Raw genomic sequence first — 27,616 nt, forward strand, 5'->3', positions numbered from 1 at the left:
TTTTTTTTTTTTTTTTTTTCTTTTTTCTCCTGCCAGTATGTTTACTATTTGGTGAGGTCAGAGACTGACTGCAGCAACCTGACATGCCGTGATTAGCCAGGGGAGCAAGAGGTGTGGTTTGTACACAACTCACCTGTCTGTGCGCAGGTAGATTAATGTCTGGCTGATACATCCCACTTTTTAAGAGGGTTCTTGAAGCCTTCTTACTTCGTAACAAATACCCATTTGTTTCTTTCCATCACTGGACCTGTTAGGCTCAGTTTTTATTTTTCCTGATTATGTGTGAGAATATCTTTTTGGATGTGGGCATTTAGTTGATTGAGGGTTTGTAATGGAATACAGAGCTTGTCATCTCTAGGTATTGAATCAGAAATCAAACTAGTTTAAATCCACATAAAAGTTACTGCTGCCTATTTGACTTTATTGCTTGGCCTTTTCCATTCTCCTTGGGAAAAGAAAGCATCAAAAACCCCAATGATCACAGTTAATAGTAGTTGATGTTCTGCTTGCTCTGTTTTCTTCAGAGAATCTGAAGATTGAATGGGCATGGAGACCAAGCTGTCACTGTAGTCCTGTAGGCTGATTATCCAAGTTAGGAAAAAATGCATTTACTTGTCATAAAAGATGTATATTTGATATCACTGATACTCATGTCCTGAGTTTATTAACAGGGAAGGTATTCAGCATCTTATAGCATGAACTTTCACTTCTGACCAACGTGTCTGAGAGTGAAGGCTGATTTCATTTCTTTGCATGTTCAGTCTCTAAGTTGTGAATGTCAAAAGCATTCCAAGAATTTCCATGATACTGGCACCTGTCTTTTAAACAGTGGATTCAGAATACGAATTTATTCATGATAGCCATTGATCAGCCAATGAAATGCAACTTAACTGGCAGTTTGGCTTAAGGAAGACAATAATTCATAAAGGCCAATTCATGCAAAGCCCTGCTTTCAGGTGAGCTTATTTCTATTTAAAAGCTTAAGCCCACCACTATATTGTTTTAATTACACAGACAAAGCAAACAGAATAGAAATTGAGAAAACTTCCCATTGTAAAACTGCTCATCCTGCAGCGCACGTCTAGGGAAAAGTCCACCTGTGTGCTTGCAGCTCTAAGAAATGTCGCTATGGCATACTGTCAGATACCAGTTTATTTTGATCTTGAGATACTGTTAAAACTTGCTACTGTAAACACCAGTATAACTTTTTTATACTGGCCAAGGTACTGGAATAGGACATGGTCTATATAGAAAATCACAGTAGTATAATTTTTGCGGAGTGTGACTTCTTAAGAATAGTTACACCAGAACTGACTTCCACAGAATGGTGCATTTTCATTCTCAGATAGGAGTGAATCTCCTAGTGTAATGTATCTTTACGTTAATATTAATGCATCCATGTGAACAGACTGTAATGCTTTTTAAAACAGTAGTACAGATAACGTTGGCAGGCTTTAAGGAATTTTACATTAATAAAATTACTTCCACACCAGGGGAAGTAACACTATAGTTATTGCACGAAAAATTCACACTCCAAAGCACTTATCAGTATAATAATGAGGTGAATTGCATCTTACGGATGTGGGAATTGAGCCAAAGAATAAAATAATTAGCCAGAGTATTCATTACAGCTATTTAACCTGTGCAGAAATACAACTAGGAATTTATAAGCTCCTAAATTTGGGCTAATTTCTCTAGATCATGCTACTTAAAATTTGAAAGTAGGACCCTGTGGTGAAAGACTCTGTATGTCATTACAATCCCATGAAATATCTAGGCCCACAGGTGATCTTAATTTTCAAAATATGCCCTGCCTCATAATAGAAGTCAACATTTTAGCCATACTTTGTGTCTAACTGCTTAATCATGCACAGTTGTGATTTAAACCAGAAAACTTGTATGTCATCCCAAAACTTAGGTTTACATTGCCACATCCATTTGAGTTAAATTACATATACATGGGGTGAAAGGAGACCAAGAAGTTAACTGCTCTGTTGCTGTACCTTTTTGGTTTGTTTTTGTTGGCTTTTTTTTGATCAAAAGTTGTCACCTGTAGAAAACAAACCATTGATACTAGTTCTAAAGGAGTATAATACTAATTCTGGAGGAGTACCGCTGTTACCTCAATTTTGCCATTGCAATAATTTTCAAGGTTAACACACTCTTACTTTCCTAGTTGTTAATTGTAGGAAGCAGAGATCTGCTAATTTTTATTATTATATTATTTCTTTCCATCCAATTCACTTAGTAGAAAACCTTTCAATTAGTTCATCTGACATAGATAAATTAATTGTCTGGTCCTTGAACTAATGCTGTCTGTGACATCTCATGGACCTTGAATATTCTGATTACAAAATATTTTTGTTCCCCAGGCTTGGAGCCTGAAGTCCTAAGTCTTGTTTTGTATTTGCTAATGTTGAGAGTCCACACAACAGTTTATTTATACAGATTAAAGAACTGAATGAACACTGTCAAATTAGTTTTACTTTAAGATCGTATGTTGAAGTTGATGACAACTTCAAAACAAAAAAAAAGTAATGCTGAACTCATTCAAAGCTAACACTTCCGTTTTTAGCAAAGAAGTGTTCCTAAAAGCATTTGTTGGCATAGTTGTGTTTCAGGTTTTTATAATTCATGAAAGAAAAATAATGTAACTCTATTAAAGTTTGTACCATGCCATTTATATGCAGTTGAGTCATAGATGTGCAGGAATGATGCTCATGTACTTCTCAAAGTCTCAAACACTATGTGTGTGTAATACTCAATAAAATTGAGTGATAGACAAGAAGAAGGTGAGATCTTTTAAGTCAAGTAGACATATGAATGAATGATTTTCACATGCCAAAATACAGGTGGGCTTAAAGGAAACACAAAACATAACCCAAGTAAGCATGTGTTTAAGCAGTAAAGGAGGGCTTACTCCAAAAGTTTCTTTTGTCAATGCATTTTCAGTTGCATACTGATACAAGGTTTTTAATAATAATAATACAGGTCTGTTGATTTACTAATTAGCAACATGAATTTGTAATTATTTTTGGTTAGATTTTTCCAAATGTCAGAGAGGGATAAATATCCATTTTCTAATTTACTGTCACAAGCAGCTGAACGTCCACCACATTTTGCCTCATTTAGAAAGTCCAGTTTTAATTCTACATATAGACCAATGAAGTCTAGATACAGATATGAATTACTTTTAAGTCATTGTTATTAAAATAAGAAAATAAAAGACAACCTTTATGACAGGGGTTATGTCAAATTTTACGATAGTGGTTTTTACATACAATATAAAACATATTAAAATATTTAATGTTTTCAACTCTGAAAATACATGTTTTTTGCTGTAACAACAATGACTATACAAAAAAAATGTAAAAGGCTTAGTTAAGTTAATAACCTGAGTGACTGTGACTTAAAGCATCTGTATTAAGAACATTGCAAATTCTGCTTCTTTATTCTATGCAGATTATCTGGAAAAGTGGTTTATTGGCAATTGCAAACATACTTACAGTTATTATGTTTATTATAACCAGTTATGGCCAATGGTTTTCTGTTTTGGAATCTTCAGTATTCTGTAAATATTGAACAAGCTGTAATATTAATATAAATTTTGTATTTAAAATTGTTCTTCTTCAGCAGTGTAATCTTTAAAAATAATAACTTCCTTTGTTTGCAATTTACAGACAGTTAAATTTAGTTCCTGGACAGAAGGTTCTTTGATGTAAATTGTCTAAGACAGCTCATAATAACATTGCTTGGTGTTTTTCAGGCACAGTAGGGAAGGCACCAACAATACAAGCCAGCAAAAGTCCTGGGGGCTTTGGTGTTCAGGTCCCTGCAAATCAGAAAAACAAGCTGAATGACCCTGGAGGTGGTTCTTTCAGGTAAAAAAATAAAAAATAATAAAAAAAAATGCAGGGGGGTGGTAGGGGGGGATCTTAAATATACAATAGAATTTAGAATTGGCTTAACACCAGAGGGCAGTGTTTTACAAGAAGTCCTGCATTTTCTTACTGTGATTGGTTGACAATTTTCTTTCTTAGCTCTATTTTAAAAAAAGGGAGGGGGTCATGACATGTCTTGGGGATTTTTCTCTAAATGCACCTTTCAGTGTTTAGTAAAGCCTTTAATTCTGTGGATTATAATAAAACTTCTGGTAAATGGAATTACGCGTATGAAGTTTTTAAAAAATACATGGTTGGTTTTGTCTGTCGGATTCTAATGTTCATATGGAACGTGTCTCGCTGAGAAGATACTAGTTGTGACGACAAGGCATCGTGTCGATAGGCTTCTGCAGCCATCCCCTCAGCATAGAGAAAATATTGTATGGTTTTGGTAGTAAGGTTTGGGTGCGGTTTTGTGTGTGTGTGTAGGATTGTTGTGTATTGGTTTTATATAGAAGACAGTGCTGTATATATTCTTCACATGCTTACTTAGGTAGCAGAGGTTGGGGTGTTTTGCGGGTCCCTTTAGTAATCGGATGCTGTAAAGGTTCAACACAGTGGCATTGATGCATTGAGCTGCTATTGTACTTTTGTATAGTTCTGTTGTACTTCAATCTTTCATTTTATATATATTCTGGATATTTTTACTCTTTGTAGTGAAAAGTTAATCTGTGTTCACTGTATTTTGCTTTTGCTACCACTGATGAAAGTACATTTTATTTGTGTTTAAACATTTTCTTTCTTTGTTAAATGACAAAATACTGCTGGATTTTCATTTTCGTCTTCTGGAATTCCTGTGTTGCTCTGACATCATCAATCCAGTAATTAATTTTCAGGCTTATGCTTCTGCAGGTGAAGTAAAAGAGAATTTGTAGCTCTTTGAAATATCTCTGCTTTGAGGCATGTCAGTATTGCAACTAATAGTGGTAGTACTTAGTATTAATCTAGAAGCAAAATAATTCAATTTTTTATTTTCCAATGCTTTTGCCTCCCACTGAGTATTTAAATGATTTAAAATGTCTGTTGGGTTCAATTGTACTGTCTTAATAAGTATTTTTTATGTTTGTAAGCAACATGAGCATTTATTCTTCGTTAGTATAGCTTTCAATTTTACATACACCAAAAGGGACAGCATTTTTTTAACTGGATGTTGTAAACTGTGCCAGGATTGATTCTTGCATTCACTTAGTTTATACATGGAATATATTAGGTTAGCTGGAATTGTTAATTTTCCCTTGGGGAGAAGCAAATGCTCAAGGCACTGATTGATAAATCAATAAATCTTTAGTGAGTTTGGTAAATAAGCTGTCAAGGGTGTATGTCATTTTTCCTCTAGAGAACAAATTTTAGTCAGAATGAATGTGTTTGTTTCCTTGCATTGTTTTCTCCTTCAAAATAGTAAGACACAAAGCTGCATTTAAATAAGTCCATAAAATTGCAAGGATTTATTAAACAGCAGCAAAGATCAAGCTTTTTCTTGATATCTTAACAAAGAATTCAGTTGTTTGCATATTTGCATTTCAACCCCTAACCTCTCCTGAGGACAAATAGATGTCTGACTATTAAGCCTAAAGGCACAGAGCTGGAAATCTGTATTAATCCTCTGAATGCTGACTAGTTTTCCTCAACATTCCCAGCGTGTGTGAAGAATGTGTTTTTAGCCAGAAGGCAAACTGGCATCTAAAGCAAAGCAAGAATTTTGAAAAATAGTTGTGTTATGTATAAATTTATTTTGCCCTTAGTGTTTTATTATTGCATATTTGTTTCATTGTTTTATATTCTGCTTTCTTTAAAATAACTTACTTGAGCTTTTCACTATTGTGAGCAAAGTGTTGGTCACTGGAAATGGCAATGTGAACTTCATTATTTTCAGTTTCTTCTATTCTGGACTATGGGAAGTACAGGAAGGAATTACATAAAAGACATAGCAATTAGGAATTTTGCAAATTACAGCTTAGCCTTTAGCAGCAGCATTTATTAATGAATTGTAAGACTGCTTACATGAGATCACTGGATATTCTAGTAGCTGTTCTATGGCACAGAGTTTTCAACCCAAGACTTCTGCAATGCAAAGCTGTTGTATTAATGAACTTTATGTCACCTTTCTTGGTATTAAAATTTGCTGTTGCTAAATTTCTCAGAACTACAGACAACTCCATTTAGTTGACTTTTCAACTATGTTAATGCCTAAGGATGGAAATTTGAATTGCATTTTTTGAAATTTTTTGTTTGTTTTACAGTAGAGATCTGGACTTAAATTTGTGCCATAGTAGTCCAGCGAGAGGTTTCTATAGTCAGAGAGATGAAGCAGAAGGCCCACTGAAGTCTGCTGGGGGCCTGCATATTTGGCTACAACTGCTGTGTACATCATCATCTAGTTTGGTAACCTCAGAGCTCCATCTAACATAACCTACCACTGATGACAGAGAAAGTAGCAGACTTCCGAAGGAATTATTACCCATAGTTGAGATAGTGGCCAATATAAAGAACTAGTGGAAGCATTTGTTTCCCCTCATATTGAGTCAGAATAATTTCAGTTGGAAGGGACTTGGGAGGTCAACTAGTCCAACTTCTGAATTGGAGCAGGCTTGGTTAGACTGGGGACTTGTCCAGTTCTACATATATCCAAGGATGGTGATAACATGTTTGTACTCTTGTGTTATCCTACCACTTCCAACTGTGTTGGCTCAGTGGCGTTGCAAGTAAAATGAGGCAAGAAGTGGACAGAACATTCCCTTAATGTGGGTGAAGATAATATGTTTGCCATAGTGTACCAGCTAGCCAGATGCTCCTTCCTTTTCACAACTTTTCTTGCTCTGAAACAGTATTTTGAAGTTGCATATAACCTCTTGGAGTCTGTCAGTATCAGGTTTTATACACCCAGTGTGATGGGTGTATATATTTTTCAGAATCAGTTCTGTGAAGTGACTGAGGTCATTTGAAGCTTATCTTAGTATTCATATTTTATGCTGCTGACTGGCAACGTTTTAAAGTAGAGTCTACCTGGGAAGAAAAATCTTGTTTTCAGACTTCTTTTGTCTAGCCAAAAGAATCTGTTGCCTGTTATTTTATTTTATTTTTTTAATAAAAGTTTAGTAACATAGTTCTGGCAAAATGCCTCAAAATGCATGATGTTACACCTAGTAATGTGCAAAGCAGCTTGTCCTTTAAGAAGAGATAGAAAGCAAATGTAGGTGTTAAAAGGATAATCTCAAAATGGTATATGATGTAAAACCTTAAGCTTTACGCTTCTTTGCTTTTCCAAATAAATATTTCAAGCTATAAGGTGATTGTGTATTTTTTCCATATTTTTCAAAAGAAAGAAAAATGCTGACCACAAATGTGGTGTGTTCTGTCATTGCTTTTGCTTATCAGTGAGAAGATCCATCAATAGACCATGAATGAATTGTACAACAAAGCAGTATTAGGGAGAAATTTCAAATCAAGCTTGAAAGTCAGAATAAGCATAATAATAAATTTCTGTAAATAGAATTTATGCCATTATAAAATGTAATATAGTAATGGCTGTTACTGTAATTTCAAGTCACTGTTTATATCCCGTGTATTGTCATTGATCTCTGATCCATGGAATTTGTAGACTTGCTAAGTGTCTTGCATCTTGTCCTAACAACATGAAATTTCACTGTTGGGAGAGGGGGGAATCAGTAGTTTAATGTTGTCTCAGTTGCTTTATGTGTTCTTACAGCTTATTTGGGAGCAGTCCAGTATTGCAGATTTGGATGTCATTGGCTCAAATCTTCCAAAGCACTTGAGAAAGCAAAACAGTATGCAGTCATGCGGTTAAGATTTGTTCATAAAGAAAATGCTACCCGATTATTATAATGGCTTGTCTTAGTTTAAAACAAATCTTTAAAGCATGTTTTGGACAACTGTACAAATATTTTGTTTTTTCTTTCTTATTTTCAAATGTCTGGGGTTTTTTTTGTAATAGCACGAGTGTTTTTTAATGAAGAGGAGAGGGAGAGGTGTTACAAGAGGTTGAAAATAGGAGGCAGAATTGAACTCTTAGACTACCGTAAGATGTAGCTTGTGTTTGGGAAGAGTTTGAGAACCCAAGCCATCTTCTTAAAAATAGCATGTGTGTTGGAATGTTAGATTTATCCCACAAGACTCAGAATTCAATAAAAAATAGAAATGATTACTGAAGCAGTATAATTAGTATGAGCACAGTAATGCATGCCAAGTAACATGAAATTGTTAAATACTGTGCTGGGACGAAAAGGGAAAGATAGACAGTAATCATCAGTCTAGACGACCACTGGATGGCATCTTTGTTCCACGGAATGACTTCTGAAAACTCACTCATCTGGACTTCAAGGTTGACTTTTATAGGAAATTGTTTGGCAAGAATGCCAGCCCTCTTTATATATAAGCGTGTATGTGTTTCAGTATCCAAACCTAAGCTCTTTTTTGTGATGATATTCCTCAAAGTCAAAAAGATTGAATAGAGTTTTTCCCATTAGACTGAAAAAATTGTAGTCCCATTGATTTTGATAATTTCATTGGAATCCTGTTTTGTGCCCAAATTAATGATCTGGTTTTATTTCCGACAATATTTGTTTATTTACAATGTGGTCACAGATCTGTACTCTAAAGCAATACTGGAGCAGCTAAAATGCTAAGAAGGAAGGTAAAAGATTGATTGTACTTTCTTCAGCTATTAAATAAAAGTAGAGATAAGTATAAACTTTTCTTAAAAATTGTGTTCTTGAAGTCAAGAGTGCTGTCTTGATTTTTGTATGGATGATTGCTTGAAGGAGATGAAAGTACCTCAATCCTGGCAATCTGATCTGGAAATACGGGGTAGAGACTGTATCACTTGCCGCTAGCCAGATTGTGCGTAACTGTGTGATAAACGCTTGCGAAAGCAAGTCAGATCACGGGGGCTGTATGTAGAGAAAGCATATGAGCGTCCACTCAGTTAATATTTTATCAAGATCCTTTGAGTCCTTGTGCTCAGGTCCCCTCAGTAAGCAGCAGTACCCTGGTGCTGCTGGCGCCCACAGGGCAGCAGTGCTGCCTTCACACCCACAGAGGTGTGAGGCTCCACTGGGAATCAATACTGGATTTTTTTTTTTTTAACTGCATGAGCTGGTTAATGTTTTGTAGTTTGGTCGGTTTTAGTTTAATGTTGAAATTCTGGGCTCAAGTCTTGTTTTCCTAGTAGCTTCTACTATCTTACGTGGCTTTGAGTTTGTGTTATGATAACTACATTTACATGAATTTGGTTTTGCCATGGTTTAAAAGGCCTGCTGGGTTTGGGCCTTGTGAGTCCTGGGTAGACTACCTTGGGTGCTGCTCATTCGGTTTCAAGTGTTGAGGTGTTGAGCCTCCAAAATCTTAGTTTTTCCCCTTTTGCAGTTTTAGTTGCTGTTTTTCACTTGTAGTTAGAATCTTTTGAACTTGTCACTGAATATTTAAGTCACTGTTAGTTCTTATGTGGCCAGGTACATATATCGGCTGTGGTATTTGATGGCAGTCTCACAACTGGTTGGACAAGGCCAAAGAGTCAGCTGTGCACTGAATGCATGGGAGCCCAGTTTCTTCACAGGAGCTCTTGTGACCCTCCTATAAGAATCCCATACATACCATGTGACATGTAAAAATGGAAATCCTTTAGACTCAGAATGAAATTCCTGAGGATAGTGTCACAAAATTGATCTCTTGCCTTGATGGTTTTCATGCTAAGAGAAAGAATCAAGTGCTTAATACTTGTGGAAAACAATAAAAGCTCATTTGTGTAGCATTTTTCTGACAATCATTGTAAAATTTTCCATTTTCTGCCTCAAGTGCTCAGCACACTTCTCCAGGTTTATACAAATGAAAATCTCTTTTTAATTTCTTCCTACAAGAGAAAATAAACCCAATATCTAACTAACCATAGCAGTCTTCCACCAAAATAGGCTGCTTTAGTGCAGATATCAAGGAGAGTATGGGAGGACAGGGAGGACCTAAATAACGGATTTCTAAATTTCTCTCCTTTTGTTCTCAGGCCTTACTTGTAGCTTTTGGGTTTTGATGTAGGCGTTAAAAGTTGTTACAAGTGACACAAAGTATTCTAGGGTGCATAGGATAACATCTATACAATATTTTTTTAAAAATCTTTTAAATTAAGCTTTTATTTGTTTGCTTTATGCAGTAGGAGGAGTCTGCACTTGGATGTACGTGGATCTTTTCCACATACATATTCTCAAAGGTTGTGTATCGCTCCTAGAATATGCTGAAATACAGTGTTCGTGTCGGTAATGACTCCTAAACAGAATGTGCTAAAAACAGATGGTTGTTTCCACAGTTATGAGTCATTCCTCATAGAGGTAGGAGGTAAAAGATGCTTGGGAGATACTGGTGTTGAAACTCAAATTTGTTAGTCAGTACTTCCTCAAGCTGTTGGGGGGGGGATAGTGCAGGGCACACAGTGGCCTGGGAAGTGCTGCTATCATCTGCTCAAATGCAGCTCATTTTTCTAAAAGTACTTGACATGTTCAGCTGGCTATTTTGTGCTGCCAGAGAAAATACCACCTGTATTCAAATCACACTTGGAGCTCAGACTTACCTACGAACGCATCATGGTCAAAGAATCTTTCCTGACTATTGCTGAAAATGCTTTGGTGCCTGTTTTGGTAGGAGCTTGTGAAACAGTGCAGGATTCCAAATTCATGGTTTTGCTTTTAGTGTCTGGGGTTTTTATTTATTTTATCATTTTACTCCTAGTTTCAGGATAAAGAGAATAGCTGAATGCTCTGTCTTTAGTCGTGATCATTGCCCTTAGTTTCTTGACCATTTTGGTTTCATTGATATCACTGACTCAGATGAAGAAAAGACACCTCGCATAACTTCCATTACAGACAAATTGCCCTGCTTCTGAAGTTTTCCTAATGTGATCAGAGAAATATTTAGTTATTTCTGAATCTCGAATATGTTCTATGAAAATGGAGACCCTAGTGGTTGTGCCTCAAGTCAGCCTAGCCACTGGGCGTGCTGCATGATGAATACTTTTGGAGAAGCATATACAAAATGGATATCACATGCAGAATTACTTTTGTGTGTTTGTTTTTTTCATTATAGAGATGATGATGACATCAATGATGTTGCGTCTATGGCTGGCGTTAATCTTAATGAAGAAAGTGCCCGAATTATGGCTACCAACTCTGACTTGGTTGGAACCCAGATACAGTCCTGTAAAGATGAACCCTTTCTTGCTGCTATACCTCTACATAAACGCATACTTGAAATGGGTGAGAAACATGTGCTTTTGATAGTGTTTCCTTTGGAGTTATGCGATTCTGAGTAACAGAATATGCTTAGCACTTAAGGTTGTTTAAGCGTTTTGTTACGTAATCTTGTATTACTAAACTTTCAAGGTTTTTGATAAAAGTAACTTAGTTATCTCAAGTTGAAAAAAGTAATATACTGATACTTTTATGCTTCATGCTTTCCCCATGTTTTTTGTATCCAAGGATCTCAAAGCTCTTTGCAAACATGAATTATTTCTCACAATCCTCCTTCATGTTTTACACATGAGAAGTTTGAAACAGAGAGGTAAAGTAAGTAGTACAGGTCACAGAGGACACCTGTGAATAACATTTAACAGAATGTTGAAGTTATCTGTCAAGATTTTCTTTCCCCGTACAAACCAGTTATTCAGTTCTTAATGCTTGCATCTATTTAAGTTCATAGTGATTTTCTTACAGCTTTTTTTCCAAAAGGTGTATGTATTTATCCTGGCAAAAAGGTGTATTTATTTATTCTGCTGCTTGAAAATAGAAGAAAAAAACTTTAGCAGAAAAAATAACGATTCAAAATTAGCTATGTTTTAAAGTTAGTAAGTGTGCTCAGAATGTATACTTCTTAATATACTATATGTGTTCTAGTACCTAAATGTATCTTTTTCAAAATAATTTTGGTAATGTTTTCAGAGCCATCAGTGTCTTAAGACACTAAGCTTAAATTGTTTAGGGGCATAAATGATACATATCTTTTAGAACTATGCTTATGTCACAGGTTAAATTTATAAAAATTTTAGGCATCTAGTTCTCATAATTGTAAAGATAAGACCAAAATCTTGTTACAAAACAGTACAGTTAGGTTTTTAAGTCACGTGGTTACTTCTGAGATGTTATTTGTGTTTATGTTCATTGAATTAATGGAAGTGTTTTTATATTGCAGTTGCAGGCAAAGTTCGTCATTGACTTACTGTCAAGCTTCACTCTTGTATTTTAGTTAGTGTCCTTTTAAATTCTCATGCAGAGAAACGAAATACTTTGCATGCTGTAGTTACAATATTGCGATGATGTGATGGTGGCATTATGTGATGCAGTCTGGGAAAGCGTGTGTGCAACATTTTGCGAGATGGCTTACCACCACCTGAGATGGGAAGCCAGAAAGGTTTTAATGAAATTTGAGAAACTGTTGTGAGGGATGCTTGCATAATAGTTTATACAGGTGTAAGAAAACAAAAAGGAAACAGACATAAAACTTAAAAAGAATGGGAAATCAGTAACAAATCTGCCATATAAGCCTTAATGAACTGTCTGGGTGTAACAATTGCTGCACAACATGAAGCTGTAATTACAAGTGCAGGACTTACAGGAATCTGTACATACTTTTAAGAGCCACAGAACCCATCGCACTATTCATCGCTGCCTTTTGGGGTTTGCTCCTCTCAGGAACAAATCCCTATGGCTGTTTTTGCAGCTTTATTGGCTTTGATAATTGAAGTGAAACTTTCAAAGCTTTTAAAAGCAGCTGCAGGGATTTACTTCTCAAAAGCAGTGAATCCAGAAGAGTGGCCACTCCTAGTGATCTCCTGCAGCCACTTTTAGAGCTTTATTTTGGCTTTACATGAAGCCTTTTATAGTTTTGAAACTGGCTGTGGGGTTCACAAGTGGCTACTATCTGGGATCTATGGCTCTTGAGGAGAGAATTCCTTCAACTGATTTTTGAAGTTTTAGAAGCTTGGTTTTCACTGTGTGTGGCCAGATTTGTTGTTTGCATAGGACCACACACAAATTTAGTGGTTTGTGCTACTGGGCACTTAAAATAACGACATTGTAAGTTCGCGGCAAAACTCAGTCTTACCATATGTTGCTGTGCCTAGACACACCAGGACTAAGCAAAGGAGGCTGTGACCTTCTCAAGCACATTAGGAAAAAGAAAGTGTGTTATGCTGAGTCCCCATTCTTCTGTTTTCTTTATGCCTGTTGACAAATGAGATAAAATAGATTGCTGCTTCCTACTTTTACCTGAATATGACTTAACCAGACCTTATCTTCTACCTTTAAATCTATTCATATTTAATGATCACTTTATTTTTAGGGCACATTTTTAATGTTTTAGCAAAAGAGAAATTTGTGGTATGTACAGTATTAGGAAATTGTTCTTCTCTCCTTTCTCAGAAGCTAGATCTTTCAAGTTTTCTGTAATATTAATCTCCTTCTCTCTTTCCTGAGTAAGAGCTCTGTCGAGCAGCTCAGTAGTGTTCCCCAAAGGCTGTTTCAGAGATTGTGCTTCCATTCACCAGAGTCAGAATATAAACTGCTAAAGTGAGAGCAGATGCTATTCAGTCCTTGGCAGTAACCACCAGCCAAATGCCTCAAAGTTATAGTGAAAGAGGTTTCTTAATATATTGTCCATTCTTATCTCTACTGTAACTTGGCAGTGTTATCATCCAAAGTTCATTTTCAATCTAAATGAGTAATATTATTATTGATCCTTTGAAATGGAAGAAGTAACTGAAAGGTAATTCATGCAAAGATACTCATCCACTTCCCACATGTGTCCTTATCCAATTTTGTATCTAGTGGTCTTTGGCTGGTAATCATTGCCATTAGTTCATGTAGGAAGACAGGGCTGTGACTGTTTCAAATTCTTCTTTGATGCAAAATCAAGAGTGGGTATTTCTTAGCAGGTAACATACTTCTTCTGCTATTTCATTCAGGATCATAAAAGTTCAAACCCTGATCTTTCTACGTGACGGCACAGTGAAACATACACAAAGAGTTGTAAGGCTTTTGTTTCTCTTTTTGGGAAGTTGAGACGCAGAGGTTGATGTTCTTCATGCATGTGCATGCTGATGTGCATACAAACTCTTCAAACTTTCTAGGCCTTTAACTTTATTAGTAAAATGAGTAGTATTTGTTTAAAGGGCAAGATAAGCTGATTAGACCCTCACAAATAATGCTGAAAAGTCCTAGCTTTTTCCTGGGGTTTTATGGGAGAGAAACAAGAAAAATAATCTCAATAATTTGTAATTGTTTTACTTTTATTCATTCATAGGCTATTTCTTGGTGGGTAAGAATGCTGTATTAGTTAGGTTTTAGAAGCTAGTTTTTGATATTCTGTGTTTCCACTGTTTACCAAAAGGGACAAAGACTTGAATGAATAAAACAATATGACTTAGCCATCATCCTGACAGTTTTCTCTGGTTTGTAACCATCTTGTGAAAATAAACTCCTTGACTCAGGAATTACTTTATTACAGCATTATTTCTGAGAGCAGAAAAGAATTAGGCTGCACTGTATTTTATATTTAATATTAGTGAAAGGTAGCAGGACGTAAAGAAGATGGGATAAAAGGTGACCGTTTTCATATTGCCTGGTAACTAAATCCATGGACAAAGGGAACAGATACATTGTGTACTTGCCTCAGAAGTCTTTTGACTGAGAATTGGTGGTCTAGTGGTTCCAAAAAATTTTGCTTTATATTTTGTGATCAACAGAGCATGATATCCTCAGAAGCTTAGAATCTGCAGCAGCTCATTAATTCCCACAGCTTTTGTTTTAATTGTAAAAGATTTCTTCTACAACCAGATGATGCCATTTTACTTTTACTTGGCTATCCATAAAACGTCACAACTTGTGGAGAATCTTAACCAAAAAGACTGTCTTAACACAATAATAATGAAACATAAGTTTGGCATACTGTATTCTTTGACTTAGATTGTTTCTCTCTTTCTCTTCACTTCCAGTGTTCTTCACCCAATTCTCTTCAGTTTTTACTGTTACAGAGCAGTGGTTGAATAGAATAATTACAAACGTGACATTATTAAGAACTGTGGGACTGGTTTGGCCATATTGAATACAATTTAACTGTCCGTCTTACATTTTCAAATTATTTTTACTTAAATATGTATGATGATGCATGTTAAAACATAAGGAAATAGCTTATCTGTGTTTTCTGTATTCTGGAGTGTATTGAATCTACTACGTGGCATCACAGTGGCAGCCCAGTTGTATGCATATGTATATATTTTAACTAAATAATTTGAATACTCTAGAGGGCATTTTTTATTGCTAAACCATCTAAAAACTGAATGGGATATCCTTCATGGAACCAGGCCAATAGATTTCCGACCCTCTATTTAGAGCATTTGTTACTAGTTAATAAGAGAGTCATTCTGTCATCTGCATTTCATCTGTTTGTTTGTCAACAGTTGTATTCATGTTTGAATGAGATGAAATTGTACTATTGATGATTGCTCTTTCATATACAGAGCGGTCCTAACATAAAAGTATACTTATTTCTCTGGTTGGTTTTTATAGCTGCTTAGATTACAGTTGTTGTGGGCTCTAAAATTCAGAGCTATCAGATTGCCTGTGAACCTAATTTTTTGTTGATGTGACTTAGTCATTTTCATTGTTGACTTTTAACTTTTTATCCGTCAGTTGATTTGTCTTCAAACAGAGATACTCCTTTTAATATCAGTTTTTCCACCAGCATCTTTCTATTCAGGATGACCTCTTTAAATACCTGTGGACAATAACTCTTGGTTGTGTTTGGAGATAGTTCTAACATGTACTTGTTCTTAAGCACAGCATTTTGAAGTCATGCATTGTCCTAATGACATGCTTAGTCCACTTGAACTGTACCTAGAGTGGTGTTTTCTATGATTTTGGTTGCTTTTTCTCAGGGGAAAAAAAAGTCATTTTAGGTATTGTATAATCCAAATTGCAAGTTATTGTGCATGCCCAATACATTGACTTTCTCTAGTTCCTATAAACTTCAGTAGGTCACCTGCAGAGATGTGGCAGGTGTAGGGATGTATCTACATCTGTAACTTAGTGCAGAGTTAGGGGTTTTTTTTCATTAGTATAAAACAAGCAATTTTCTAGAAATTTTATTTAGATTAGAAGGTGTGCACTGCTCCTAGTCTTCTTATCAATGTCCATACTTGTGATAATTTAGTTTCTTATGTTGAGATTAGAGTTTATTGTACATGTTCAGTAGAAAATCTGGTTTTATATTCCAACTTAATCGATTGCTAATGTTACAATATTGTAAGACAATTATATGTTATTTACATTTATTATTTCCTTTTCAAAAAAGGTGGGTATACGCTTCCATCTTAGTATCAGCAGCAGTGTTGCCAAATAAACATAATCAGTAGGTATTTCAGCAGAATGTTAAACTGTGTTGTTGTTCTTTCTTCAATAGGTCCATGATTAGACTTCCTGTTTTACATGATGTCCCAACATGTGTTGGAATGGTAACTTCAGTACCACCTGAGAGCTTGGAGTTTGCCTTTCTGTGAAAGGTAGGGCAGCTTCTGTTCAATATTTTTTGTGTATTTCTAAGGTTTTCTTTTTATTAATTTTACTGGTTCTGCCACGCTACAGAATCTGAGTCATGCTTTCAGCAGTATCACCTCGAAGTGCCAGAACTGGTGTTATTTCATCAAGCAGCAATTTCTCAAAATAAATGTAGATATGTTCAAACTAAGATTATGTATGAAGAAAATGAAGCCATTTATTCAGGCATCATTTTCAAAGGTTTTACTCCAATTGAACTTGAGAGCATGACCATACTATTTGGTCCCAGAAATATTTGGAGGATTCAAGTTTTTGTTTTCACCATAATACCTTGCTTCTATTTTATGAATGTAGTGGAAGAACCTTCTTTAAAAGGTTTTGTTATTTCTTGAAGGCAGTTCTGGCCTTCAGGGCCTACCAAAATATGTTGCCCAGCTTCAGAATAAGTTTGTATCTGGGAATTGAATGGCTTAAATTTCTTGGTCTCTGCAAAGGAGAGTAAAATTAAGATCATCATTCTGTGGAGATGCATTCTCTACCAGATTAATTTATAAAGTCCATCTCATAAAGAGATTTCTGGTAATAAATATTGGATGTAAAATAAGAACAATAAAAAGAAAACCTTAGAGAACCATTCAATATTGCAATAAAGCTGACTTACATTATCCCTGTAGGCAAGCTCCATGCTCTCGAGGTGGTACTAATGTCCCCAACTCTCAACACATGTTGGAACATCTTTGTGGAGGAGGAAGTCATTGATCAGTGAGCAGCATCTTCAAGGATCATTTAAGGGGGAAAAAAGTAAAAGGTAATATTTTCTAAAATATGTTGAAATGATTGTTCATTACGTTTATTTGGCAATCCTGCTGCTCATACTAAGGTTGTAATTTTTTCATTTCTTAAAATTACTGAAAAAACTCATAAACTTCAGTCTTTCCTTCTCCCATGGGTTTGAATTGCATTTGTTAGCCTCCTTCATGTTGCTGAGTCTACTGCATACAAAGTCCAGATTCTACTATAACTCATTGGGAATTTGATGCTTTTTTTTCCATGCTTGTAATATGCAGCATGCTAGTCTGTGGTTTAACCAGTTTTGCAGTGTCTAGTGTTAAATACAATGTCACATCCAAATGTTGGAAAGTGTTGAACTGATAGAAAGATATTCTATTGGTAACAAAAGGGTATTTGGTTTCAAGGAAGTAGCTGCAACACCGGATGTTGTGCTGGATGAGGTACCATCATCTGTTCTTGCACAATAATGTAGAAGTGTGACTTCAATATCAACTATCATAAACTACAGGTATTTTGACAAAATCAGATGAACATGTCTCATCTGAATAAACTTTGTAGTGGTGGATGATCTAGTCATGCACGGATTTGTTGTGAATGAATGTGGCACAATGTCCTGTTCCTCTAATCCCGGACATACACAGATGAAGGTGCAGACATTTTGAAAATCAGGTTATGGTCTTTGATCTACCCTTCTGGTATCCTTTGTAAGTTCTGTGTTCTTTGTGTGTATCCTTTCTGGCTGACATGCCCATCCCGCATCCTGAAGATGAGACCTCATGTTGAGCTAGTCTCCCTGGCATCAGGCTTGTAGTGGACAACTGTGATACCTGTTCAGGCATGTCACCAGCAAGACTTTCATAGTGTCAGAGAGATGGTTTCTCCAGAAAAAAATTGCCAAAATGTCTGCATTGTTTACAGAAGTTGCTTTAAAAGAACAGAAGCATGCAGGCAAATTCTCATGCTTGGTATTCCTTATAATCCTTGTGTGGATGCGATTGAGAGTGTGTTCTGTTATTGTGAGGACTATGTTACAGGATGCTGGCAACTGTGCCTCCACATGTGTTTGTCATCTCTGACATTCTTACAACAGTTCTTCTCCATCTCTGTCTCGCCTGACATACTGTCATGATCATATACTTCTTGTATTTAAGCCTGAGGTCCTGTAATGGTTTAGTATCTTTTGATCTTGGGCTTAGTCCAAGAAGCATGTTCTTCTAGCCTGCATGAAAACAGATAGGGGATAAATCCCCAACTAACAACTTCTCTATTCTTTTCTTAAGGACTCTTACTGGTGTCATTGCCATATTAGTTCTTTCTTGTATTTCTCCTCAAACAATCTCTTTTGATTTGATTCTGTAGTGAATAACCAAATACAAAAGTGCATTGAGGCATGTACTATTATTCATAAAAATAGTGAACATATTTTCCAGTTCTTTACAGTCACTCTGTATTTATTCTTGAATGTTCCTGAATGACTTTGGACATGCTTATTATGTTGCTTTGTATTTATGTATCGAGAAAACTGAGATTAAAAAAAAAAAAAGTAACTCTAAGCTGTATATTCTCATTTGACTTGCTGAGACCTGCACTTATTTCAGCTCTCATCCCCTCCTCTGTCTTTTACATTTTCCTTACACTGTTCAGTCGCTGCAGCACAGGTTACTGGTATTATAGGGGTAGGATCTGGATGTATTTCTCCAAAATTCTTTGACCTTCAGTGCCTTGCTTTTAATAAGTTCAGCATCCTCCTTTCTTTTAGGATGTACACATGAAATTGCACAAAAGTAATCTTAAAGAGGAATTATTAAAAGAGACGGAATTAAACATCAAAATTAAGGATAACTTGCTTCATTAGCACATTACAATTTTTATTTCTTCTAAAAAAAATTAGGTAATACACAGCTTAGTTACAGAAAAAAAACAGGGAAAAGATTAATAGTAGTAGCTTCTGTTCCTTCAGAATTTACATTCATTGTCCTCTCTGATCAAGCTGTAAGGCTTTCTTGTCATCTGAATACCACGTAGTCTCTTCTCCTAGATGGACTGCTTATATGTTCATGCTTCCATGATTTGTGGCAACTCCTTCAGTTTTCCAAGCCTTCACATACCTGCGCATAATGTTGTTTGGTGACTAGCTTGGTTCTGTTAGAGGCAAACCACTAAGGATAATAAAAAGACTCTTTAGGGATGATTAATAGCTACCTTTCAGCTGTTTAATTATCTAGCTTAGAGACAGAATTTTGGAAACAGGATTGTCTGGTTAAATATATTTTAGGTCAGACCTCCTCTCAAATTAGTTCTTTCTTTTTGCCAAAAAGTATGAATTATGTGTGGGTTCCCAGACTTACCTACCCGGTTGAGATTTCTTAGAGAAATGAAGGCTTTTTTTTGTCATTCTTACATGACTTTCATAAAAAAACCACCGATCTTATAAGTAGGGTTAAGTAGCATTCTTGACAAACTATTTTTCTATTTGATGAATTTTTTTTTTGTCCTGCCCCAAATCCCACTGACCTGCATAAGAGTTTTGAATTGGCACAAAACCTAGGATCAGACATTTTGGCCTGTGTTACAGATAGATTTTGCATGGATACAACTATTTCTCTGGCTCTTTTGTATTAAAATAATTACACCAATATGACCCCCTAGAATGGAGCTATTTTTCTGGTTATCCCTTTACATGAATTAGGGATGTCAAGTGAAATTAGAAGGTAACAGTTCAAAACAAGGAAAAAGGGCTTTTTTTTTTTTTTTTTCAGGTGCGTAGTTAAGCTGTGGAACTATTTGTTTTAGGATGTTGCAGGTTCAAAAAATTACTTGAAAAATTAATAGGAAAAAAAATCCACCCTGACCTAATAGAGGAAAAGATAAGATCCTCTAACTTAGGATGGTCCTAGGCTGTGTATTGTCACATAGTTATTGCTGCACACTTTTTTTTTTTTAAATATTCTTCTAGCAGCATCTCCCATTACTGTTGTTAGAGAAAGGATGCTGGGCTATATTACCCAGTATAGCTTTCCTTAAGTTTTTATACAATTACGTAAATACATAACTACTACAGTACCTGAAACAAGCTTTATGAGTGGTTTTGTACGAGTGCATTCACACTACAGAGCCTATGAGTCTTACTTGAATCTTATTTTGCTCAAATAATTTGGTTGGCATTTACTTTGGAGGGAGCAGGAGGAGAAGAGTATTAAAACTTGTGTTCACATTTATTCAGAATTTTTATTGCTTTAGGTTATATTACAGTTGTATGGCTGGTCCGTCTTTTTTTTTTTTCTGCTGTGTCTTGCACAGAAAGTGGCTACTTATTTTGAGGATTTTAATCTGTAAGTTTGGGATTTATTAATTTATTTTTTAGAAGTAACTGATGTTTCACCAGCTTCTCAATTTTACGAAATGCTTCCTGCAGAATCATCTCAAGGTAGGTAGTTCTGAAGAATTATAGAATAAATGCTATACCCAGCAAGTCTTGAGGTCTCAAGAAGACTGTCCACTTTTATCCAGAAGCTGGCTCATGAGATAATTTCTATCCTATGAGAAGAGGAATGTTCTTTTACAAACAAGTTTACTGAAGTAATTAGTGTAGGGTCTTCCATTATTTTGTAAATAACAATTACATGGTGATAAAAAGTCATTGTCTTTAACAAAGTCAGTTTATTACATATGAAGATGAACTGGAAGTATAGCATTGAACAGTATCGGATACTGGTTTACAAATTTTTTCCCATTCCAGTTCAGAGCTGGTTTGGAGCTGTGGAATATATCTTGGCCATCTGCCCCTCACAGAGGGGTGCTGGTTTGTACCTGCTAGAGGGAATCGTTTACCAAATCTCAAAGCAGTTGGCACTGATTCTCTCTAGTTTGGCAGGAAACACTCCCTAGCTTGTGGCTTCCCAAAACGCACCCCAGGTTACAGGTTCCTCAGAGGCGCCTGCTCAAACAACTTCATCTGGATTGGCTGTTTTTGTGAAGGTAGCAACTGAAGTTTTTTGGTTTCTCATTTTTTCATCCTGTCTTCCAGCACCAGACAGGCTTAACAGTACAGCAATTCAACTTTTATTAAATTATTTATGCATTTCGTTAGTAAGACTTGAAGTGAAGCTTTTATTTAAAGGACTGAAACCAGAAAATTACAGCTAAAATTATCACACTGTTTCTTTTGCCTGGGATCCCTAGGTTATCTTAGACCCCTAGGAATCTCTAATCTTAGTCATCAGAGCTAGTGATTTGTTGTTTGCACTGTCACTCTGTTTAACAAGCTTTTCCTTCAGTTTTTAATACTTAAAGTCTGTCTGGGGCTCTGGTAGCCCTCCCAACATGACCCCAGGGTATTCTGTACCCAAACAACTTCCTCATTTTTTTCCCTTTGTTGTGTTCCATCCCCCATTCACTAGTTCAGTATTTAAAATCGGGTTTTTCCTTTGATAGCAATATGAATGTGGTATTGATGGATTACTTTATAAGCTGAGGGCACTGCTATATGGGAGATGTACCCTGTTCTTAAGTCCCACCTGATTAGGTTGGGACAGGTAAGTTCAATAATTGCCATTTATTGCTCCTCAGGATTCCAAGGGCACTTAGTGTATTAGAGTTGTTTCCTCTTTTTGTTTAGTCAGCCTGACAGTTAAATGCTGTTGCTCAGTTTAGAATTACTAATATAATAGTATTGGAAAAAGCACCTATTGCTTTCTGTTCCTTTCATGACCTGCTTTCTGTAGAGACCACACATGGTATATCTTAGGACGTACAAATACTGCTTGTCTAGTTTTAGAAGGTGACCTGCTCTCCCCTCTCCCCCCAATTTTTTCAGCTGTTAGTCTCCAGAAGTTCCTGTGTAGTGCAAGTCTTGAACAGTGACTACTTAATTATGTATAATTTTACAGAGATTAAGGTGTTTTAAACATTTCATTGCTGACACCTACAGCAGAACTATAAAATCATCCGTTTCCCTTATGCTATTCAAATGGAGGAATGGAATTTATTAAAGAATTGCATAGTTTGGAAGACTGCGGAAATTCAAGTGGTAGTTTTTCCAATACCTTGCTTTTCCTGATGGGAAAGATTGCAGAGGGACTGAGGCATGTAAAGCTGTGGTGGTTCTGTTGGGATAAAAGAGGAAGGGGGCTTGAGCCTAAAATTGTAGATGCAATCCAAGGCATAGCCTAGTACTTGCTGTGCAGTGGGGATGAGGTAGGTAGGCAGATATGACCAGGTGCATCTTTGTTCTAGAACTGATGCTGTTGAATGAGGTTAAATAAAAGTTTAAACAAATAATTTTCCAGATTCAAGGGGGATGGACTTCAGGTGATTTGTTTTCATCTTGTAGTATGCAAGCCAGCTGTAGCAGCAGAAGAGGCCTGGACCTAAGAAGTCTGGTTCCAGTTACATCTTGGGTCAATATTTCATGCACAGAATTGAAAGTTCAAGAAAGTGCTCCTGGTTTTAAGATGATAGAGAATGCTTTCTGCAGGTCTGGGTGACCTGTGATTAGGGCAAATAGAGACTAACTATGCGCTCTCCCAATGTTTCTGTTGAAGGACAAGACAAACTCAAGCCCTAAATACATGCTGTTTAACTGTTTAAAACCAACTCTTCAAGGTTTTTCTGTTTTAAGTGTAAACATAAAAGATTTTATACAGGCACTCAATAATTTATCACATCAATAATCAGAGTCAGACCTAATGTTTTACAAATAATTTTTTTTATCTTTGATCTCAATTCTGTCAGTCCTCTTAAAGTATAAATTATTAAAGTAACTTTTTGATTCTTTGAAAGTCTGTCTGCAAAGATGGTATTTTTCTTATGCTTCTCAAATAGGGCAGTACTTGTTACGGTTTATTTCAGTTTGTTTGATCAATAAAATATAATTAAACTTTTAAAGTGCAGCAAAGCCAGTACCTTTCAGATAGCTAAGCAGATGATAGCACTCATCAGAATTTTCACTTCTTGGGACCTGCAAGTTTTCAATGACAAGGTCTAGGTGCTTTTATGTTTGTAAAAAAACAATCCTGTGCCAGTGACACATATCCCGATATCAGAATAATATTGCTGAGCATTTTTTCCCACGAAGTTTTTGCAACTTATATACAAGTTCTAACTTTATAGAGACACTATTGCAAGGTCTCAAACTCTTAACTAGAATATAGTTTATTTGTAACAAAAATATTCTAACTCTTGTACTTCCTTTGCATGCTGTCTCGTATATTATAGATGTTTATTAAATGCTGATTGAGCCATGGTTTGCTATTAAAGCTTCCAGACACGTAATTAAGAATTAATATGCAGGCAGGCTTTATTATGTTTTTCTGTAAGTGCTTGGCAGACTAGAAATTTGCTTACTATGGGGGTATTAATTTGTGATCCCTCATATTTTTCTGATCGGATAGTGCAGCTCAGCTGACTGCTTTAGTAGCATTTGATGCCTTTGAGGATGTGTTGAAACTGAGTCCTGCCACAAAGAATTGAAGTGTTCATGCAATCAGTCACCAATTCTTGATGGTTTTGTACAGTTCTGGATCTGTGAAGAACACTTGAATGAAGAACGTGACCTTAGTTATGTCTTTAAAAAAATAAAAACTCAAATTCAAGTGGAGAGATGGGTTAAAATTATAGCTTGGAGTGTTGATTTTCTTCAGCTCCATTTTTGTTGTTATCCTTGATGATGTTTTTATCATAGCTTTAGGAAAAGTTGAGAATTACGTTGCTAAAGTAATTTTAAAGATTTGAAGCATATACTTGTTATCAAAAATGTCTAAATTTACAGATGAATTATTTAAAAGCAAGCAACTTTTTTCAAATTACATATTTCTTGATTTTTTTTTTTTTTTTCTTAAGTGTGTGGCTCCTTACTGCTTTAAATGCAGAATTTTGGTCATGAAACTACAAGCAAAGATGGCCATGTTATTGACCTTAAAGCACATTAAGAAGATCACCTAAAAGTCAGAAACAAGTTCAACTTTTTTTAACAAAAGGCAAATAATAGCAGTCTGTTGATAGAAATAAGTTGATTTTTTTTTGTTTAGTCTTAATTTTATCTGGGTTTTCTGTTTCTGTACATATGTAAGTTTATATGTTATAACTCGTTATTGCAATGATCAGATGGCGCAATTAAGACCAGAATCCATAATGTAAGACCTAAATGAAAAAAAGAAGCCATTGTCCAGTCACTTGGTTAGAAAGATGAATAATATACTGAAGATATTTGTATATTGTGATACAATTATGTATAGTATTATAAAATATATATACATGTATATACACATTTCTTAAAACTATGTATTATATTTCTTTTCCCACATCACCATCAGTCTAGGGAATCTTGCAAAGGGAAGAGAAGCCTTTCTGTATTGAAACTGGGAAAAGTAATTATGCAGACTAGAAGAACATCTCAGGAATTTCCTATTTAGAGATCAGCATTATTTTCCTTTGATGGCAGACAGAATTCCAGTATGCTTTTTATAAATGAGAGTGGATGAAACTCAGGAAGAAATGTAGCAGTGAAGAAAAAAAATACTAAGACTTTAATGGAGAAACATATGAAAAGTAACAGTTTCCAGCCCTTTGCATAGATTGAGTTTCTACTTGGCATTTTCTCTGAGTAACAGAAAGGAAAAATAAATGATCTCTAAACAATGGTATCAGAACTTAGGTCAGTGGATCAATAAAGTGGTACACATGACTGTTTATGAAACTAGGCCAGCCTTTTCAAGTGTAGATGAGATTGTTGTTTCAGGAGCACGTTGGTAATTTTGCCATCCTTGCCCCAATCGCAAGTATTTAAGTAGTGCGTCAAATCTCCATGTAGTATACAGCTTTGGAATGCACCCTGCTTCTGACTTCCTGTGCTAGCAGGATTTTGACTAATGTAATTTAGAGCAGGGAAGACGTGATGATGCTTCCACACATGATGAATGTTGTGCGTGTCAAGTTGACTTTTTAAAAATGTATCTTTTTGTCTTTTTGTAGTCTGGTTTCTGGATGCTAATTCATTTTTGAGGAAATTTGTTTTCCTTAGTCTGTTTTCCAAAGAAAACTAGCCTTAAGTGATTGAACACTCTATTTTCCTTCCTTCTCTCTCCCTTCAGGTGACTTTTGAATCCATCGATAAATCAGCAGCTAGAAAGTCCCTCCATGTGTCCCAGTTGAGGGGGAAATCAACTGTTTTTTTTCTTTTCTTTGCTATTCTGTCTGGTTGGCTGGCAGGCAGCACTCTTGCGCAGACTTGCCAGGCTATCCTCAGGGTGAGCTGACTGTGCCCAGCTAGCAAGCTGGACAAATGTGGACTGGGAGACATGCCAGATGTATGAGGGAACTAAGGGTATTGTGCAATAGTAGGGAATATGGGAGGAAGTTGGAGCTATGCAGGAGGACAGGGATCATAGAGTTGCTCAGGTTGGAAAAGAACTTGAGTGGTCATCTAGTGCAACCTCTTGCTCAAAGCTGTGTGAACACTAAGTTCAGAGTTGCTTAGGGCATTGTCTGTCTGAGTCTTAAAAACCTGGAAGGTGGTAGAGTCTACATTTTTTTGTGCAGTGTTCCAGGACTTAATATCTTCATAAAGAAGAATTCTCCCCTATATCTAGTCAGAACGTCTGCTGTTTCAGTTCATGAATTTATTTCTCATTCTTCTTCCAGGCATCCTCAGTAAAGAGTCTGGCTCCATCTTCTCAATAACCTCTCCCCTAAGCCTTCTCTTCTCCAGGATAAAGAACCCTCAGGTTCTCCTCATATAGGTCATACGCTCCAACCCCGTAACCAGCTTGGTGATTTTTCCATGGTCTCAGGTTTTTCCAAGTCTTTCTTGTACTTGGTGACCCAAAACTCATTACAGTATTCTAGCTGTGGGCTGCGTGCTGAATGAAAAGGAATAATCACTTCCCTCGATCTGTTGGTTACTGTTGATTTGCTATTTTGCTGGTTTTCAACCCACTCTGCTGTTAGTCTTCATTGTTGCCAGGACGCACTGCTGAATCCTGGTTAGCCTGCTGCCCGCTAAACTCTCATGTGCTTTCCATCAGTGCTGCTATCCTGGTAGGCAGTACCCAGCCTGTATCGTTGCAGAGAGTCCTTCTCAGGTGCAGTACTTTGCATTTGGCCTTCATGGATTTCATTAAGTTCCTGCTGGCCCACTGTCAGGTCCTTCTGACTGGCAGCCCTTCCCTTTGCAGTGCTCAGTGTGGTGCCATCTGCAAACTTGATGAGGGTGCTTTGTGTCTCCCCCTCCAGGTCACCGAGAAAGATATTAAAAAGGGTAAGTCCCAGGACAGACTCCGGAGGGACTCTGTTTATAACTGGCCTCCGGGTAGTTTTCTGGGCTTGAGAATATTGTGTTGAGGAATTTCAGGAGCAGGAAGTTAGTGGGATATTGCAGAGGCTGATGAAGAGGATGTAGGACAAGAATCTTGAGGAACCAGGCATCTCAGGGAACGGTCGGTTGATTATGGATGAATTTCTGAAGAGTTGGATAGGCAGACCCAGCCATATTTTGAATTTACATAAGTTGAATTTACTTAGGACAAAAGTCTTTAAAATTAAGAAAACCTTTCTTGTGAAAAAAACCCAAGATGGTGATAGTTCTTTATTGTGAAAGGATTGTGTGTGTTCAGGGCAGTTGGGTAGCTGTAGTTACACTGCTGAAATCGAAAGAATTATTATTTTAACAATTATTCATTCATACCCTTACCTGGAATACACGGCAGAATTTTCCATCTCAAACCTCTTCTCTGGAAACTAGTTAATTAAATTTCCCTTCTTGCTTCCATTTTATCTTTCAGACTAGGGTTTTTTGATTGATAGCTTTGCTTACACGTGTTTGGATAATAGAAGTGTGCATGCTCAAATAGGTCTTGATATTGCAAGTCTGACTTGCACAAATAGCTCCTACCAATATGAATAGTCCTGCTGACTTCAAGGACTTAATTTGCATGAGTAACAGTTGCAGCATTGGGATCTTAAAGCATATGTCTGCTTTCCATTATACGTTCAGCTTTCAGCAACTTCAGCGGAGTTCCAGCTCTATTACCGAGGACAAATTGGGCGCCAAGAAAGATATAATTATTTTTTTTTTTTTGTGATAAAGCAAAAATCAGTTAAAAAGCATATATATATATATTGCTAAAATCCTTAAGGTAACGTGTACGATATGGAGCCGGTGATGGCTTAAGTTAGTTTAAGAGATAACGACTTCAAAGAATCATTAAAAAAATTAATATCAGAAATACATGACACAGAGGATTCAGCTCTGGGAAGTGTGGGGATGATGTACTGTAGTGATGCAATAAAATACACATTTAAATAGACATTGCAGATCAAAAAAAAAAAAAAAAAAAA

The 27,616-nt window shown here is 36.2% G+C and overlaps 1 protein-coding gene across 1 annotated transcript in view; it reads left to right on the forward strand.

The window, feature by feature from the left end:
• LOC118451996 (transcription initiation factor TFIID subunit 4-like) overlaps positions 1-27,616 on the forward strand; it is a gene marked incomplete at its 5' end in the record, with an annotated part of 147,020 nt that overhangs the window by 32,950 nt on the left and 86,454 nt on the right. The window contains 2 exons of the mRNA XM_035891533.1: positions 3,767-3,881; positions 11,028-11,197. Coding sequence (XP_035747426.1) covers positions 3,767-3,881; positions 11,028-11,197 — 285 coding nt within the window. The remainder of the gene's footprint in view (positions 1-3,766; positions 3,882-11,027; positions 11,198-27,616) is intronic.

Source organism: Egretta garzetta, unplaced genomic scaffold (genome assembly GCF_000687185.1).
Source record: "Egretta garzetta isolate BGI_Z169 unplaced genomic scaffold, ASM68718v1 scaffold23, whole genome shotgun sequence".
Taxonomy (NCBI): domain Eukaryota; kingdom Metazoa; phylum Chordata; class Aves; order Pelecaniformes; family Ardeidae; genus Egretta; species Egretta garzetta.